This window comes from Dama dama, chromosome 24 (assembly GCF_033118175.1).
Source record: "Dama dama isolate Ldn47 chromosome 24, ASM3311817v1, whole genome shotgun sequence".
In the NCBI taxonomy this organism is placed as follows: domain Eukaryota; kingdom Metazoa; phylum Chordata; class Mammalia; order Artiodactyla; family Cervidae; genus Dama; species Dama dama.
In genome coordinates, this window is record NC_083704.1 from 32,299,748 (window position 1) to 32,314,318 (window position 14,571).

The 14,571-nt window shown below is 40.1% G+C and overlaps 2 protein-coding genes across 2 annotated transcripts in view; both read left to right on the top strand.

The window, feature by feature from the left end:
- CNTN3 (contactin 3) overlaps positions 1 to 14,571 on the top strand; it is a 297,915-nt gene that overhangs the window by 151,663 nt on the left and 131,681 nt on the right. The gene's annotated exons all lie outside the window — the stretch shown is intronic.
- Positions 3,511 to 5,762, top strand: LOC133045745 (KH homology domain-containing protein 4-like). Its single transcript, XM_061128059.1, has one exon. The coding sequence runs from the start codon at positions 3,540 to 3,542 to the stop codon at positions 5,382 to 5,384; it is 1,845 nt and encodes a 614-aa protein (XP_060984042.1). The 5' UTR covers positions 3,511 to 3,539; the 3' UTR covers positions 5,385 to 5,762.

The following is a 14,571-nucleotide window of genomic DNA, read 5'->3' on the forward strand; positions in this document are numbered from 1 at the left end:
GCAGTAGGTCTCAGAAAGTATTAAAGTATCATCAACCCTGTTGTCAATAGAGGTGCTGTCATCTAGGCTTTGTTGTTCTGTTTATAGAGCACAAACGTAGCTCAGTTCAGTTCAGTCGCTCAGTTGTGTCCGACTCTTTGCGACCCCATGAACCGTAGCACGCCAGGCCTCCCTGTCCATCACCAACTCCCGGAGTTTACTCAAACCCATGTCCATCGAGTCAGTGATGCCATCCAACCATCTCATCCTCTGTCGTCCCCTTCTCCTCCTGCCCCCAATCCCTCCCAGCATCAGGGTCTTTTCCAATGAGTCAACTCTTCGCATGAGGTGGCCAAAGTATTAGATAGAGTTTCTGCTTCAGCATCAGTCCTTCCAATGAACACCCAGGACGGATCTCCTTTAGGATGGACTGGTTGGAGCTCTTTGTAGTCCAAGGGACTCTCAAGAGTCTTCTCCAACACCACAGTTCAAAAGCATCAATTCTTCGGTGCTCAGCTTTCTTCACAGTCCAACTCGCACATCCATACATGACCACTGGAAAAACCATAGGCTTGACCAGACGGACCTTTGTTGGCAAAGTAATGTCTCTGCTTTTTAATATGCTGTCTAGGCTGTTCATAACTTTCCTTCCAAGAAGTAAGTGTCTTTTAATTTCATGGCTGCAATCATCATCTGCAGTGATTTTGGAGCCCCCAGAAATAAAGTCAGCCATGGTGTCTGCTGTTTCCTCATCGATTTCCCATGAAGTGATGGGACCAGATGCCATGATCTTAGTTTTCTGAATGTTGAGCTTTAAGCAAACTTTTTCACTCTCCTCTTTCACTTTCACCAAGAGGCTTTTTACTTCACCTTCACTTTCTGCCATAAGGTTGGTGTCAACTGCATATCTGAGGTTATTGATGTTTCTCCCGGCAATCTTGATTCCAGCTTGTGCTTCTTCCAGCCCAGCGTTTTTCATGAGGTACTCTGCATATAAGTTAAATAAGCAGGGTGACAATATACAGTCTTCACATACTCCTTTTCCTATTTGGAACCAGTCTGTTGTTCCATGTCCAGTTCTAACTGTTGCTTCCTGACCTGCATACAGGTTTCTCAAGAGACAGTTCTGGTGGTCTGGTATTCCCATCTTTTTCAGCATTTTCCACAGTTTATTGTGATCCACACAGGTAAAGGCTTTGGCATAGTCAATAAAGCAGAAATAGATGTTTTTCTGGAACTCTCTTGCTTTCTGGGTGATCCAGCAGATGTTGGCAATTTGATCTGTGGTTCCTCTGCCTTTTGTAAAACCATTTTGAACATCTGGAAGTTCACGGTTCACATATGGAGCATAATTCTTAAGGACCATAAGATTTTCAGAATCATCAATTATTGGTTTCAACCTAAAGTCATCAATTGCATTAATCCCCAACAACAGAGTCAGTGTATCTTTTGAAGATTTGAAGCTGGGCATTGACTTCTCTCTAACTATCAAAGTCTTAGATGGCATCTTCTTCTAACATAAAGCTGTTTCACCTACAGTGAAAACCTGTTGTTTAGTGTAGGCAGATTCAATTATTATCTTAGCTATATCCCCTGGATAACTTGATGCAGCTTCTACACCAGTCCTTGCAGCTTCACCTTGTGCTTTTATGCTTTGGAGATGGCTTCTTTCCTTAAATCTCGTGAAACAAGCTCGTTTAGCTTCCAGATTTTCTTTCTGCATTTTCCTACTTCACTCAGCCTTCTAGGAAAGAAAAGAAGTTAGGGCCTTGCTCTTGGCTAGGCTTTGGCTTAAAGGAATGTTGTGGCTAGTTGATCTATCTAGACCACAAAAGCTTTCTCCATATCAGCAATTAGGCTGTTAGGCTTTTTTTTCTTTTTTTTTTTTTAAATCATCCATGTCTTCAGTGGAGTGGCATTTGTAATTTCCTTCAAGAACCTCTCCTTTGCCTTCACAACTTCCTAACTGGCACAAGAAGCCTACCTTTCTGCCTGTCTCAGCTTTCCACAAGCCTTCCTTGTTATTGTATGTGTGTTAGTTGCTCCGTCTTGTCTGACTCTTAGCGACTCAGTGGACTGGAGCCTGCCAGGCTCCTCTGTCCATGGAATTCTCCAGGCGAGAGCGCTCTGATGACTTGCCATTTCCTTCTCCAGGGAATCTTCCTGAGCCAGGTGTCGAACCCTTGCATCTCACGTTGACAGGCAGATTCTTTACCGCTGAGACACCTGGGAAGCTCTCCTGTGGCTGGACTAATAATTAAATTGACACAAGATAGATTAACCAGTGGAAAAGAAACACGTTTTAATTCATGTGCACAGAAAGTGAATTCAGAAGTGGCCAAACAGACCACTGTTATACTTTTTAGGAAAAGAAACAGTACATTTGTGAAGTTTTGACAGGACAAAGAAACTGAAGCTTTGGGTTCTTAATAAGTGAAGAATTTAAACAAAGTATGGAGTCTGGGTGGTAAAACAAGGAAATAACAAGGTTTGTTTATATGAGCTTCTTGGCTGTAGATTCCTACCTGTGGTGATAAGGATGTCCTTCTATCTCCAGACCCAGGGAGTGAACCTTTCCCAGGACACATTTCTTTCTTTCTTTCAGAGAGACAGAAACGAGGTTCAGAGTGTATCTCCTGCATTGGCCATTTGAGTAACTTTAATTCAAAATAATCAGTATGCCATTGAATCATATTTTGGGTAGCCTTTCCTGGCCCCCAGCAATTTGCTGTTCTTAAGTGGATGCTCTGAACACTTACAGCAGTAATATCAAAGGTCAGTGATCACAGTTCCCCATAATAAATATAAGAAAGAAAAGTTTGAAATATTGATTGCAACAATTACCAAAATGTGACACAGAGACAGGATATAAGGAAATGCTGTTGGAAAAATGGCCCCAATAGACTCATGTAACACAGGGTTGCTGCAAACTCTCAGTTTGGAAAATAATAGGGTATCTGCAAAGCAAAATAAAATGAAACTCAATAAAGTGATGTATGCCTTTATACATGTGTTAGGGAGCATGGGAGGCAAGGAAATGTGAGGTGGTCTAAAAGCTATTTTTCTGACTCTGTGATCTATCACTTTTCTGAAAGCCTGCAAACTTCTATCTATATTTGACTTGAACCTGAGGCTGCTATGAAATCTCCAGAGCATATCCTTTAGTGCCTAAAGAAATTGGCATTTATAGAGCCCTGCAGATTTGAAGGAAGGGAATTACTTTTGGTGATTGATTTCTTTGGGTCTTGTTTTTTTTTGTTGTCATGTTTATTTCACGTATTCAGGCATAATTGCACATCCTGCTGTAATCAAATATTTATTTGATTTGGATTCATTTGATTTTCATTTGATTTATTTTTTTAATGAGATGACTTAGAACTATTTTAGTAGTATAATTTATCATGGAGCCACCACTTTTTAAAATCTGTCATTCAGAAAAGCTAGACCAGGAAGGGTGAAGATCCATTTTAAAATAAGTTTTTTTTAATGGTATTCAACCGGGAAGTGACGGGAAGGTGGTAGTGGAGTAGTTGGCGGGTGGTTGATCAGACCCGGTCGCCATGTCCGCGGGGAGCACGACACATCCTGGAGCCGGCGGGCGCCGCAGCAAATGGGACCAACCAGCTCCAGCCCCCCTTCTGTTTTTGCCACCGGCGACCCCAGGGGGGGAGGTTACCAGCAGTGGGGGAAGCCCGGGGGGCTCCACAGCTGTACCCTCTGGAGCCTTGGATGCTGCTGCTGCTGTGGCTGCCAAGATCAGTGCCATGCTTATGGCCAAAGGAAAGCTGAAACCAACTCAGAATGCTGCTGAGAAGCTTCAGGCCCCTGGCAAAGGCCTAACTAGCAATAAAAGCAAGGATGACCTGGTGGTGGCTGAAGTAGAGATCAGTGATGTGCCTCTCACATGTAGGAACTTGCTGACCCGAGGACAGACTCAAGATGAGATCAGCCGACTTAGTGGGGCTGCATTGTCAACTCGAGGGAGGTTCATGACAACTGAGGAGAAGGCCAAAGTAGGACCAGGGGATCGTCCATTGTATCTTCATGTTCAGGGCCAGACATGGGAATTAGTGGACAGAGCTGTAAACCGAATCAAAGAAATTATTACCAATGGGGTAGTCAAAGCTGCAACAGGGACAAGTCCAACTTTTAACAGTGCAACAGTCACTGTCTATCACCAGCCAGCACCCATTGCACAGCTGTCTCCAGCTGTTAGCCAGAAGCCTCCCTTCCAGTCAGGGATGCATTATGTTCAAGATAAATTATTTGTGGGTCTTGAACATGCTGTGCCCACTTTAAATGTCAAAGAGAAAGTGGAAGGTCCAGGCTGCACCTATTTGCAGCACATTCAGATTGAAACAGGTGCCAAAGTCTTCCTACGAGGGAAAGGCTCAGGCTGCATTGAGCCAGCATCTGGCCGAGAAGCTTTTGAACCTATGTACATTTGTATCAGTCATCCCAAACCAGAAGGCCTAGCTGCTGCCAAGAAGCTCTGTGAGAATCTCTTGCAAACAGTTCATGCTGAGTACTCTAGATTTGTGAATCAGATCAATACTGCTGTACCCTTACCAGGCTATACACAACCCTCTGGTATAAGTAGTGTCCCTCCTCAGCCACCATACTATCCATCCAATGGCTATCAGTCTGGTTACCCTGTTGTTCCCCCCCCTCAGCAGCCAGTCCAGCCTCCTTACGGAGTGCCAAGTATGGTGCCACCAGCTGTCTCTCTGGCACCTGGAGTCTTGCCAGCACTGCCCACTGGAGTTCCACCTGTGCCAACACAATACCCGATAACACAAGTGCAGCCTCCAGCTAGCACTGGACAGAGTCCGATGAGTGGGCCTTTTATTCCTGCTGCTCCTGTCAAAACTGCCTTGCCTGCTGGCCCCCAGCCCCCACCCCAGCCCCAGCCCCCACTCCCAAGTCAGCCCCAGGCACAGAAGAGGCGATTCACAGAGGAGCTGCCAGATGAACGAGAATCTGGACTTCTTGGATACCAGCATGGACCCATTCATATGACTAATTTAGGTACAGGCTTCTCCAGTCAGAATGAGATTGAAGGTGCAGGATCGAAGCCGGCAAGTTCCTCAAGCAAAGAGCGAGAGAGGGACAGGCAGTTGATGCCTCCACCAGCCTTTCCAGTGACTGGAATAAAAACAGAGTCTGACGAAAGGAATGGGTCTGGGACTTCAACAGGGAGTCATGATTATCCAGTCAAGAAAATGAAAACTACAGAGAAGGGGTTTGGCTTGGTGGCTTACGCTGCAGATTCATCTGACGAAGAGGAGGAACACAGAGGTCATAAAAATGCAAGTAGTTTTCCACAGGGCTGGAGTTTGGGATATCAGTATCCTTCATCACAACCACGAGCTAAACAACAGATGCCATTCTGGATGGCTCCATAGGCAACAGTGGAGCAGAGATTTGAGCCTTGGTGACTCTCTAGCAATAATGCATGCGTTTGATTTAATAAGACTCTGGGGCCTGTATGGGGAACCATCTTGGACTTTTGCAGAAGTCAGTGATGGGGGGAAAAAAAAGTCAGTGATGAGTGTGCCCTTTCTTAAAGGGTTTCCATTCTTTTTTAAAGAAAATCCTTATTTCTGCAGTGACATAGAATCTGTTAAAATTTACTTAGAATTACAAATTTGTCTCAAGCTTTTTAACAGTTGGTGAAATGTGCTTGTTCAACAGGGTCATTTCAATATACCCTTGACCTGGTCCAGTCTTTTCCAAATGAATAGCCCCTATTCTGACATAAAGCAAGTTTTATTTGTATTTTACTACTGTTTGGTCAATTTTGATAATAACTGGTTCCAAACAAAGCCTTACTATTTATTAGTGGGGAAATGATTTTAAGACCATCCTTTCCTTTCAGTACTTAAATCTTAAAAACCTCCTCATCCCTATTTCATTTTTTGGATTCTTTGTTTTGGAAAATGCAGTTTTACTAATGCAGAACTGTTGGATATAGCTGAATCCTGGGATATTGAAGGATTTTTTCCATTGGGATGATCCAAAGCTGGTACCTTTCAGACACTCTTGTCTCAGATAGCCATTGCTGTTTTTACTGCCCGCCTAAGCTCCTTGTCTTCAACTGGGTCTGAGAAAATTACTTGATCAAAAGCTGGTCAGAACTCATCACAGAAATGACATCCAATGGTCTGTCTCTCTGAGAACTGGTTGCAGCTAAAAATAGAGAGATTTGACTGCTTGGAATAGAATGGTGGACTTTGTGACTGAAATTGCAACTTGTCCTTTTTCTTGGCATTACAGGTTTTGCCAAAAGAACTTTTTTGTATCAAATATTGATGTGTGAAAGTGAAGGAGCTAGTCTGCTGAACCAGTAGTAGTTTGAGATACTGAACTGTCGTTTTTGCACATTTGAATACTTTGCAGACTGGCTTTGTATAAACGTATCCTCTGGTTTCCTATATGTTGTAAATATTTAGATCATAATTTCATTATAAATAAATGTATAAATATTCAAAAAAAAATAATGGTATTCAACCCTATTTTGATGAACAGTTTGATATGTTACTAATGGTAAGTAGTAGTACTGTGTGTGTGTGTGTGTGAGAGAGAGAGAGAGAGAGAGAGAAAGAGAGAGAGAGAGAAACATTAATGTCTTTACCTTCCTAAGAACTTGTTTATTGTCCTCTGTACAAAGACCCTTGTGATTTAGCAGAATGACTTCATCTCCTACTAATAACCTGATTTCTATTTACCAGTGAAAATGAACATTTATTCTGCTTAAAAAAAGTCACCTACATGGTAAGAAGAGAAATATCAAGTCCTCAACACATTCTTTAAGAAAATAATTTTAATTTTCATAAAAGAAAAAGGGACTTAATGAGGAATGGACAGAGTTATTGTGATGCTGCTCCTTTATTCACTAGCCCTTAATTATTTCATTTATTTTATTTCACATTTTCCTCCTCCATAGACTTCTTTTGTATCATTTGCAATCCCATGAAATCCCTGTCTGGAATTAGCTTCTGAGGTTTGATGTGGGAATTACAGCCTGAAAGCACCAACTTTAGATTCATTAAAGGGCGGCCTTCCCATGGATAGCTTGTACTAAAGACAATTTCCATTTTGCAAAGGCAATGTAAATTTTGCATATCATTTTAATAAGCAAGGCAGGTCAATCAAATTATAATTGGCTCCAATTAGCACTCCCATGAGCTGTAGGACTCTTTACCTTCTCTTGGGCTGCACTTAAAAAGAAAATGTTATTTACTGTCACTGAAGTCATTAAAAATATCCATTATTCAGTGTAAGTGATGAAGCAAGTGCAAACCTGGGCAAAAGGATATGGCATATATTTAAGATCTGTGCACCAAATGCACAGTATATCAAGTGTGTTTGTGTGTGTGCGTGCTAAGTTGCTTCAGTTGTGTCTGACTCTTTGTGACCCCATGGACTACACACCAGGCTCCTCTGTCCATGGTAGTCTCCAGGCAAGAATACTGGAGTGGGTTGCCATGCCCTCCTCCAGGGGGTCTTCCCAACCTAGGGATTGAATCTTGTCTCTTATGTCTCCTGCATTGGCAGCGGGGGTTCTTTACCACTAGCACCACCTGGGAAGCCCATATCAAATGTAGCAGTGTGCAAAAACGTGTTTGTTACAAAGCATTTTCTTTTAGGTTGCACAAGCAAGTCATGGCAATGAAACTTCCAATGTCTTAGCATTTGAGCTAATCATAAAATCACTTTTTAACATTTTCAGAGTATCTAAACTGTTTGAAAAGGTGCATTTTTATAATAAAGATGAGTCAAGAAGAAATACATTATATTCCCCAAAGTCTCTTTTTTCTTAACTTCTAACTACCATTTTGTGGCTCTCTTCCTGAGTGTCATTGTAATACCAGCAAGTCTCATACAAGCTGGGGGATGAGTAACTGCTGACTGGGTCTATGGCATGAAAAGTCTTGTCGCATCCTCATAAAGCATCATGATGACTCCATCCTGTCCTTGTTAGATCTCATCTTCCGTAATGAAAGTCTGAACCACTTTCTGTAGCAATATCCTATTTCTTTAGCACCCTTGCAGAGGAACTATGTCAGTAAATGCCTTGCCAGTGTTTTTGCAAATCCATCTCTAAATCTGTCTCCTTTTTTACCCCAGATCATTTCTGGGCATCAAGTATTGAATGTCACTGCAGTTGACTCCCACTTGTTTTTCCTCCTCTTGAGATTACCTTGTAGCAAGGAGACAGTCTCACCAAAATAACTTGGAACTAAGGATGAAAGAGAGGAGGTTCATTGGAAAAATAAATAAATATATGTTCTTGAGAAAAAGGAAGAATGCATATATAGAACCAGGCTTCCCTGGTGGCTCAGATACAAAGAATCTGCCTACAATGCAGGATACCTTAGTTCATTCCCTGGGTCAGGAAGAACCTCTGGAGAAGGGAATGACCACCCACTCCAGTCTTATTGCCTGGCGAATTCCATGGACAGAGGAGCCGGAAGGACTGAAGTCCATGGGGTCGCAAAGAGCCAGCCGCAACTGAGTGCCTATGCGCACACACACGTGTGTCGAAAGAAAAATTAAAAAATAGCCTCCGGAGAGGCTATTTTCTGCCTCAACATTGCTGCCTCAACAAATATGGAAGAAAGAGTGTCACTTTGGCACCAAATCAATTTTAGCAGCCTTGATACCCAGAAGGCATTTGTTAGGCCTTGAGCTTCCTTAGCAGAAGCAATAAAAATGAAGACAAGGATGGCAATGCCTAGTCAAGGCAGAATGTGATGGAAGATTCCCACTGGAAATACTCTCCGTTCCTAAAAGAAAATAGTAGAATCAAAAGTCATGGTCACAGAAATACATTATTCCTTCGAAGCAATTACACAGTGGAATGGCTGGCATATGCTTCCTCATGGTACTGACTAAAGCAAGAGAGGGAAACAGAAATGTGAAGTCCAGGGGCTAACGGGCTAGCATGAGCTCTGTGATTTTTTTTTCTTTTTCGCTAAAGAAGAACATGACAGCCCTATAAAGAAGAGAGGAGTAAAATTAAATAAGACAACTAAGAGGTTGTCAAACTCATAAATTTGTTCTAGAGATAATATTAACCTAAAACAAGAGTCAACAAACTTTAAAAAAAAAAAAAAGAAAAAAAGATTAGATAAATCTTTGAAGCTTCATGAGCCATATAGTCTTTGTGTCAGCTACTTTCTCTGCTCTTAGAGCCTAAAAGTGGCCCTAGACAATAGCGATTGAGTAGGTGTCAGTATGTTCCAAAAGATGTAGTTTACAAAGCAGGCAGCAGTCTGGGCTTGACCTCCTAGCTGTTCGTTGCTGACCTGTGGCCACCTAGTATAAAAGGAGGAAAGAAATGTCACCTCTAGTGTTTTCCCTCCCTGATCATTGTTCTAATCCTAGGACCTTCACAAGCCAAGCCTGTAGGTACTGTAAATCAGAATGGATTGGAAACCTGTATAAGTAATACTGTCACCAAAAGTTATTACAAAACAACTTTTGAAAGACAAGACACTGAAATGTTAGAAGTGGCCATAGATGTCTTCTGCTTCAAGGTGCAGGCTTTTCAATCCTAATCCTTGATCCTTCTTTGAAACTCAAATTTTGAATTGTCTACCATTGCTTTAGATTTTTATATATATTATTTGTTCTAGATCCTCTGTTATTGTGGTATCATGTGTAAACCAGAAAAATTTCCTTCTCAACTGTATGAATCAGTGTTAAAAATCTTGAGTGAAAAAAAAAAAAATCTTGAGTGACATCAAGCAAGCTCTCAGACCCTTTTAAATATGTCTTATTTAAAAGTAGGTCACACTTTCTACTTGGCACCACAGAAAATCGCCTAAGTTACTTGCACAGATTTGCTCAACTGCAATTCTGTTTGACAGAATTTCGTCTAGAAAATGCCTATACAAAGAATTGGATATCCCTCATAATAGAATTTTATAATGGAACCTGAAATAAACCCTTAAATGTCAGTAATATGTGTATTAATGTAGCTCCAGGTAAACACTGAGGTGACATATTTCATGTTAAGTTGACTGGCCTTACACTTAAGTGACTCAGGAAGGCATGTGATTGGAGAAATGATGTCATTCATCAGCTATTACTTTTTAGAAAGCTGAGGTTCAGGACTGCATTTTGTTAATTTATGGCCTTGATTGGTAAAAACCTCTTTGTTCTCTAATAAGAAATATTTCTCATTCCCAATATTCATGTAACATTGTTAATAGAAAGCCCAGCGGCCAAGAAGTTTTGGTATAATGTGCTTGTGATTTACACAAGAGGTTGGGAAAGGTTTCATAAAGCCTAGCTTGTTTGAGTATATAAAATTATCATTTTTATTATAGCTTTGTATTTATCATCACGCATAAAATGATGTTGAAAAGTCTCCAAAGAATGCTGATTTGATATACATTTTACTTTGCAGTATACAATTAACATTTATTGCAAATGCAGATTTTTGTGATGAATAAAGCTCTGATAGTATTATGCCAGGTATTTTTTTTTCTTTTTTCAGAACACAGTGAATCACATAATTTTCTAACATTTTTACTCAGAGCGGCACAGTATATATTTTAACATAGACATGCAGGCAGTAAATGAAATAGTGCAGATCTTCTTTCTCTTCACTCTAAGACATGAAAGTTGTATTTCGTTCCATTTCAATGAGAAAATCTGTAAAGAAAGGTAGGTTGGTGCTAGAAAATTCTGTGTACCACTCATGATGGTATATACCATAACTTTAGGTTTGATTTCTTTCCATAAATCTTTGAGTGTCTGAATCTTTATACAGAATACTCACTAACTAATTCAATTGCCATGCGGTTTCGTTGTAGCTTAATATCTCTTTTGGAATTACCCCTCCCTACTTGCACTGATCTTATAAACAGATTGTGTAACAGCTAATTCTTCCTTAGTCATTAGCAGGGTAGGTTTTCTCCATTTTTGTCCCTGGTTGTTTGCTTTTCTTTGAAAATTGTATCTGTAGCATTTAGTGTACCTAACACATAGTGAAGGCTTCATTGGAACTGTCCTCATCATTTGTATTAGTTTCCTGTTGCCACTGTTACAAATTACCACAAATTTCATAGCTGAAAACACCACAGATTTATTATCTCACAGTGCTGCAGATCAGAAACTTATGGAGGAGGAAAAATAGTTTTCCTTCCACCCGTCTCTTGGCTTAGACACCCCCCACCCATAAGAGACAAATGAACAGAAGAAAAGCAAGCAGAATTTGAATATAAAGCATACATATTATATATACACACTGTATATATGATAGCCCAGGTGGTACTACTGGTAAAAAATCCGCATGCCAATACAGGAGATGCAGGAGACATAGGTTAGATCCCTGGGTTGGGAAGATGCCCTGGAGAAGGAAATGGCAACCCACTCCAGTATTCTTGCTGAAAAAATTCCATGGACAGAGGAGCCTGCTGAGCTACTGTCCATAGGTTTCAAAAAGTCAGACATGACTGAGCATACATGCATATATCTCATATGTACATTGAAGAGACCCAGGAAAAATGAATAACTCCTTGTAATGTCCAGAGTCATCACCTTAACTAACATTTCCAGATAATAGACATGAGAATGTGTGGTAGGGGAGGAGGACAGCTGTTATGGGAGGTGGTCAGGAAAAGTGTGGTCAACAAGATTAACACTGTTATGTAGATTTCAGTTCTTAAATCCCACATTGATTAGAGCTTAGTCATCCTTTTCTTCCTAGTACACAGAGAGAGATTCACCTTATAAAAGTAAACATTTCTTACAAAAGGATAATTTCTATTCAGTTTTCAGAGCTTTTCCTAAGTACTACTTCTTAAAAATAATCAACTTAAAGTGATCCTTATGCCAAACAGGAATATTTTTTTTCTTTCTTTCTTTCTTTTTTTTTTTATTAGTTGGAGGCTAATTACTTCACAACATTTCAGTGGGTTTTGTCATACATTGATATGAATCAGCCATAGATTTACACGTATTCCCCATCCCGATCCCCCCTCCCACCTCCCTTTCCACCCGATTCCTCTGGGTCTTCCCAGTGCACCAGGCCCGAGCACTTGTCTCATGCATCCCACCTGGGCTGGTGATCTGTTTCACTATAGATAATATACATGCTGTTCTTTCGCAACATCCCATCCTCACCTTCTCCCACAGAGTTCAAAAGTCTGTTCTGTATTTCTGTGTCTCTTTTTCTGTTTTGCATATAGGGTTATCGTTACCATCTTTCTAGATTCCATATATATGTGTTAGTATGCTGTAATGTTCTTTATCTTTCTGGCTTACTTCACTCTGTATAAGGGGCTCCAGTTTCATCCATCTCATTAGAACTGATTCAAATGAATTCTTTTTAATGGCTGAGTAATATTCCATGGTGTATATCTACCACAGCTTCCTTATCCATTCGTCGGCTGTTGGGCATCTAGGTTCCTTCCATGTCCTGGCTATTATAAACAGTGCTGCGATGAACATTGGGGTGCATGTGTCTCTTTCAGATCTGGTTTCCTCAGTGTGTATGCCCAGAAGTGGGATTGCTGGGTCATATGGCAGTTCTATTTCCAGTTTTTTAAGAAATCTCCACACTGTTTTCCATAGTGGTTGTACTACTGTGCATTCCCACCAACAGTGTAAGAGGGTTCCCTTCTCTCCACACCCTCTCCAGCATTTATTGCTTGCAGACTTTTGGATAGCAGCCATCCAGACTGGCATGTAGTGGTACCTCATTGTGGTTTTGATTTGCATTTCTCTAATAATGAGTGATGTTGAGCATCTTTTCATGTGTTTGTTAGCCATCTGTATGTCTTCTTTGGAGAAATGTCTGTTTAGTTCTTTGGCCCATTTTTTGATTGGGTCATTTATTTTTCTGGAATTGAGCTGCAGGAGTTGCTTGTATATTTTTGAGATTAATCCTTTGTCTGTTTCTTCATTTGCTATTATTTTCTCCCAATCTGAGGGCTGTCTTTTCACCTTGCTTATAGTTTCCTTTGTAGTGCAAAAGCTTTTAAGTTTCATTAGGTCCCATTTGCTTAGTTTTGCTTTTATTTCCAATATTTTGGGAGGTGGGTCATAGAGGATCCTGCTGTGATTTATGTCGGAGAGTGTTTTGCCTATGTTCTCCTCTAGGAGTTTTATAGTTTCTGGTCTTACATTTAGATCTTTAATCCATTTTGAGTTTATTTTTGTGTATGGTGTTAGAAAGTGTTCTCGTTTCATTCTTTTACAAGTGGTTGACCAGTTTTCCCAGCACCACTTGTTAAAGAGGCTGTCTTTTTTCCATTGTATATCCTTGCCTCCTTTGTCAAAGATAAGGTGTCCATAGGTTCATGGATTTATCTCTGGGCTTTCTATTCTGTTCCATTGATCTATATTTCTGTCTTTGTGCAGTACCATACTGTCTTGATGACTGTGGCTTTGTAGTATAGTCTGAAGTCAGGCAGGTTGATTCCTCCAGTTCCATTCTTCTTTCTCAAGATTACTTTGGCTATTCGAGGTTTTTTGTATTTCCATACAAATTGTGAAATTATTTGTTCTAGTTCTGTGAAAAATACCGTTGGTAGCTTGATAGGGATTGCATTGAATCTATAGATTGCTTTGTGTAGTATAACCATTTTGACAATATTGATTCTTCCAATCCATGAACACGGTATGTTTCTCCATCTGTTTGTGTCCTCTTTGATTTCTTTCATCAGTGTTTTATAGTTTTCTATGTATAGGTCTTTTGTTTCTTTAGGTAGGTATACTCCTAAGTATTTTATTCTTTTTGTTGCAATGGTGAATGGTATTGTTTTCTTAATTTCTCTTTCTGTTTTTTCATATTGTTAGTGTATAGAAATGCAAGGGATTTCTGTGTGTTAATTTTATATCCTGCAACTTTACTATATTCATTGATTAGCTCTAGTAATTTTCTGGTAGAGTCTTTAGGGTTTTCTATGTAGAGGATCATGTCATCTGCAAACAGCGAGAGTTTCACTTCTTCTTTTCCTATCTGGATTCCTTTTACTTCTTTTTCTGCTCTGATTGCTGTGGCCAAAACTTCCAACACTATGTTGAATAGTAGTCGTGAGAGTGGGCACCCTTGTCTTGTTCCTGATTTCAGGGGAAATGCTTTCAATTTTTCACCATTGAGGGTGATGCTTGCTGTGGGTTTGTCATGTATAGCTTTTATTATGTTGAGGTATGTTCCTTCTATTCCTGCTTTTTGGAGAGTTTTAATCATAAATGAGTGTTGAATTTTGTCAAAGGCCTTTTCTGGATCTATTGAGATAATCATATGGTTTTTATCTTTCAATTTGTTAATGTGGTGTATTACATTGATTGATTTGCAGATATTAAAGAATCCTTGCATTCCTGGGATAAAGCCCACTTGGTCATGATGTATGATTTTTTTAATATGTTGTTGGATTCTGTTTGCTAGAATTTTGTTCAGGATTTTTGCATCTATGTTCATCAGTGATATTGGCCTGTAGTTTTCTTTTTTTGTGGCATCTTTGTCTGGTTTTGGAATTAGGGTGATGGTGGCCTGATAGAATGAGTTTGGAAGTTTACCTTCTTCTGCAATTTTCTGGAAGAGTTTGAGTAGGATAGGTGTTAGCTCTTCTC

Coding starts and splice junctions, on each gene's coding strand:
- LOC133045745 (XM_061128059.1), top strand. CDS start 3,540: ATGTCCGCGGGGAGCACGACACATCCTGGAGCCGGCGGGCGCCGCAGC.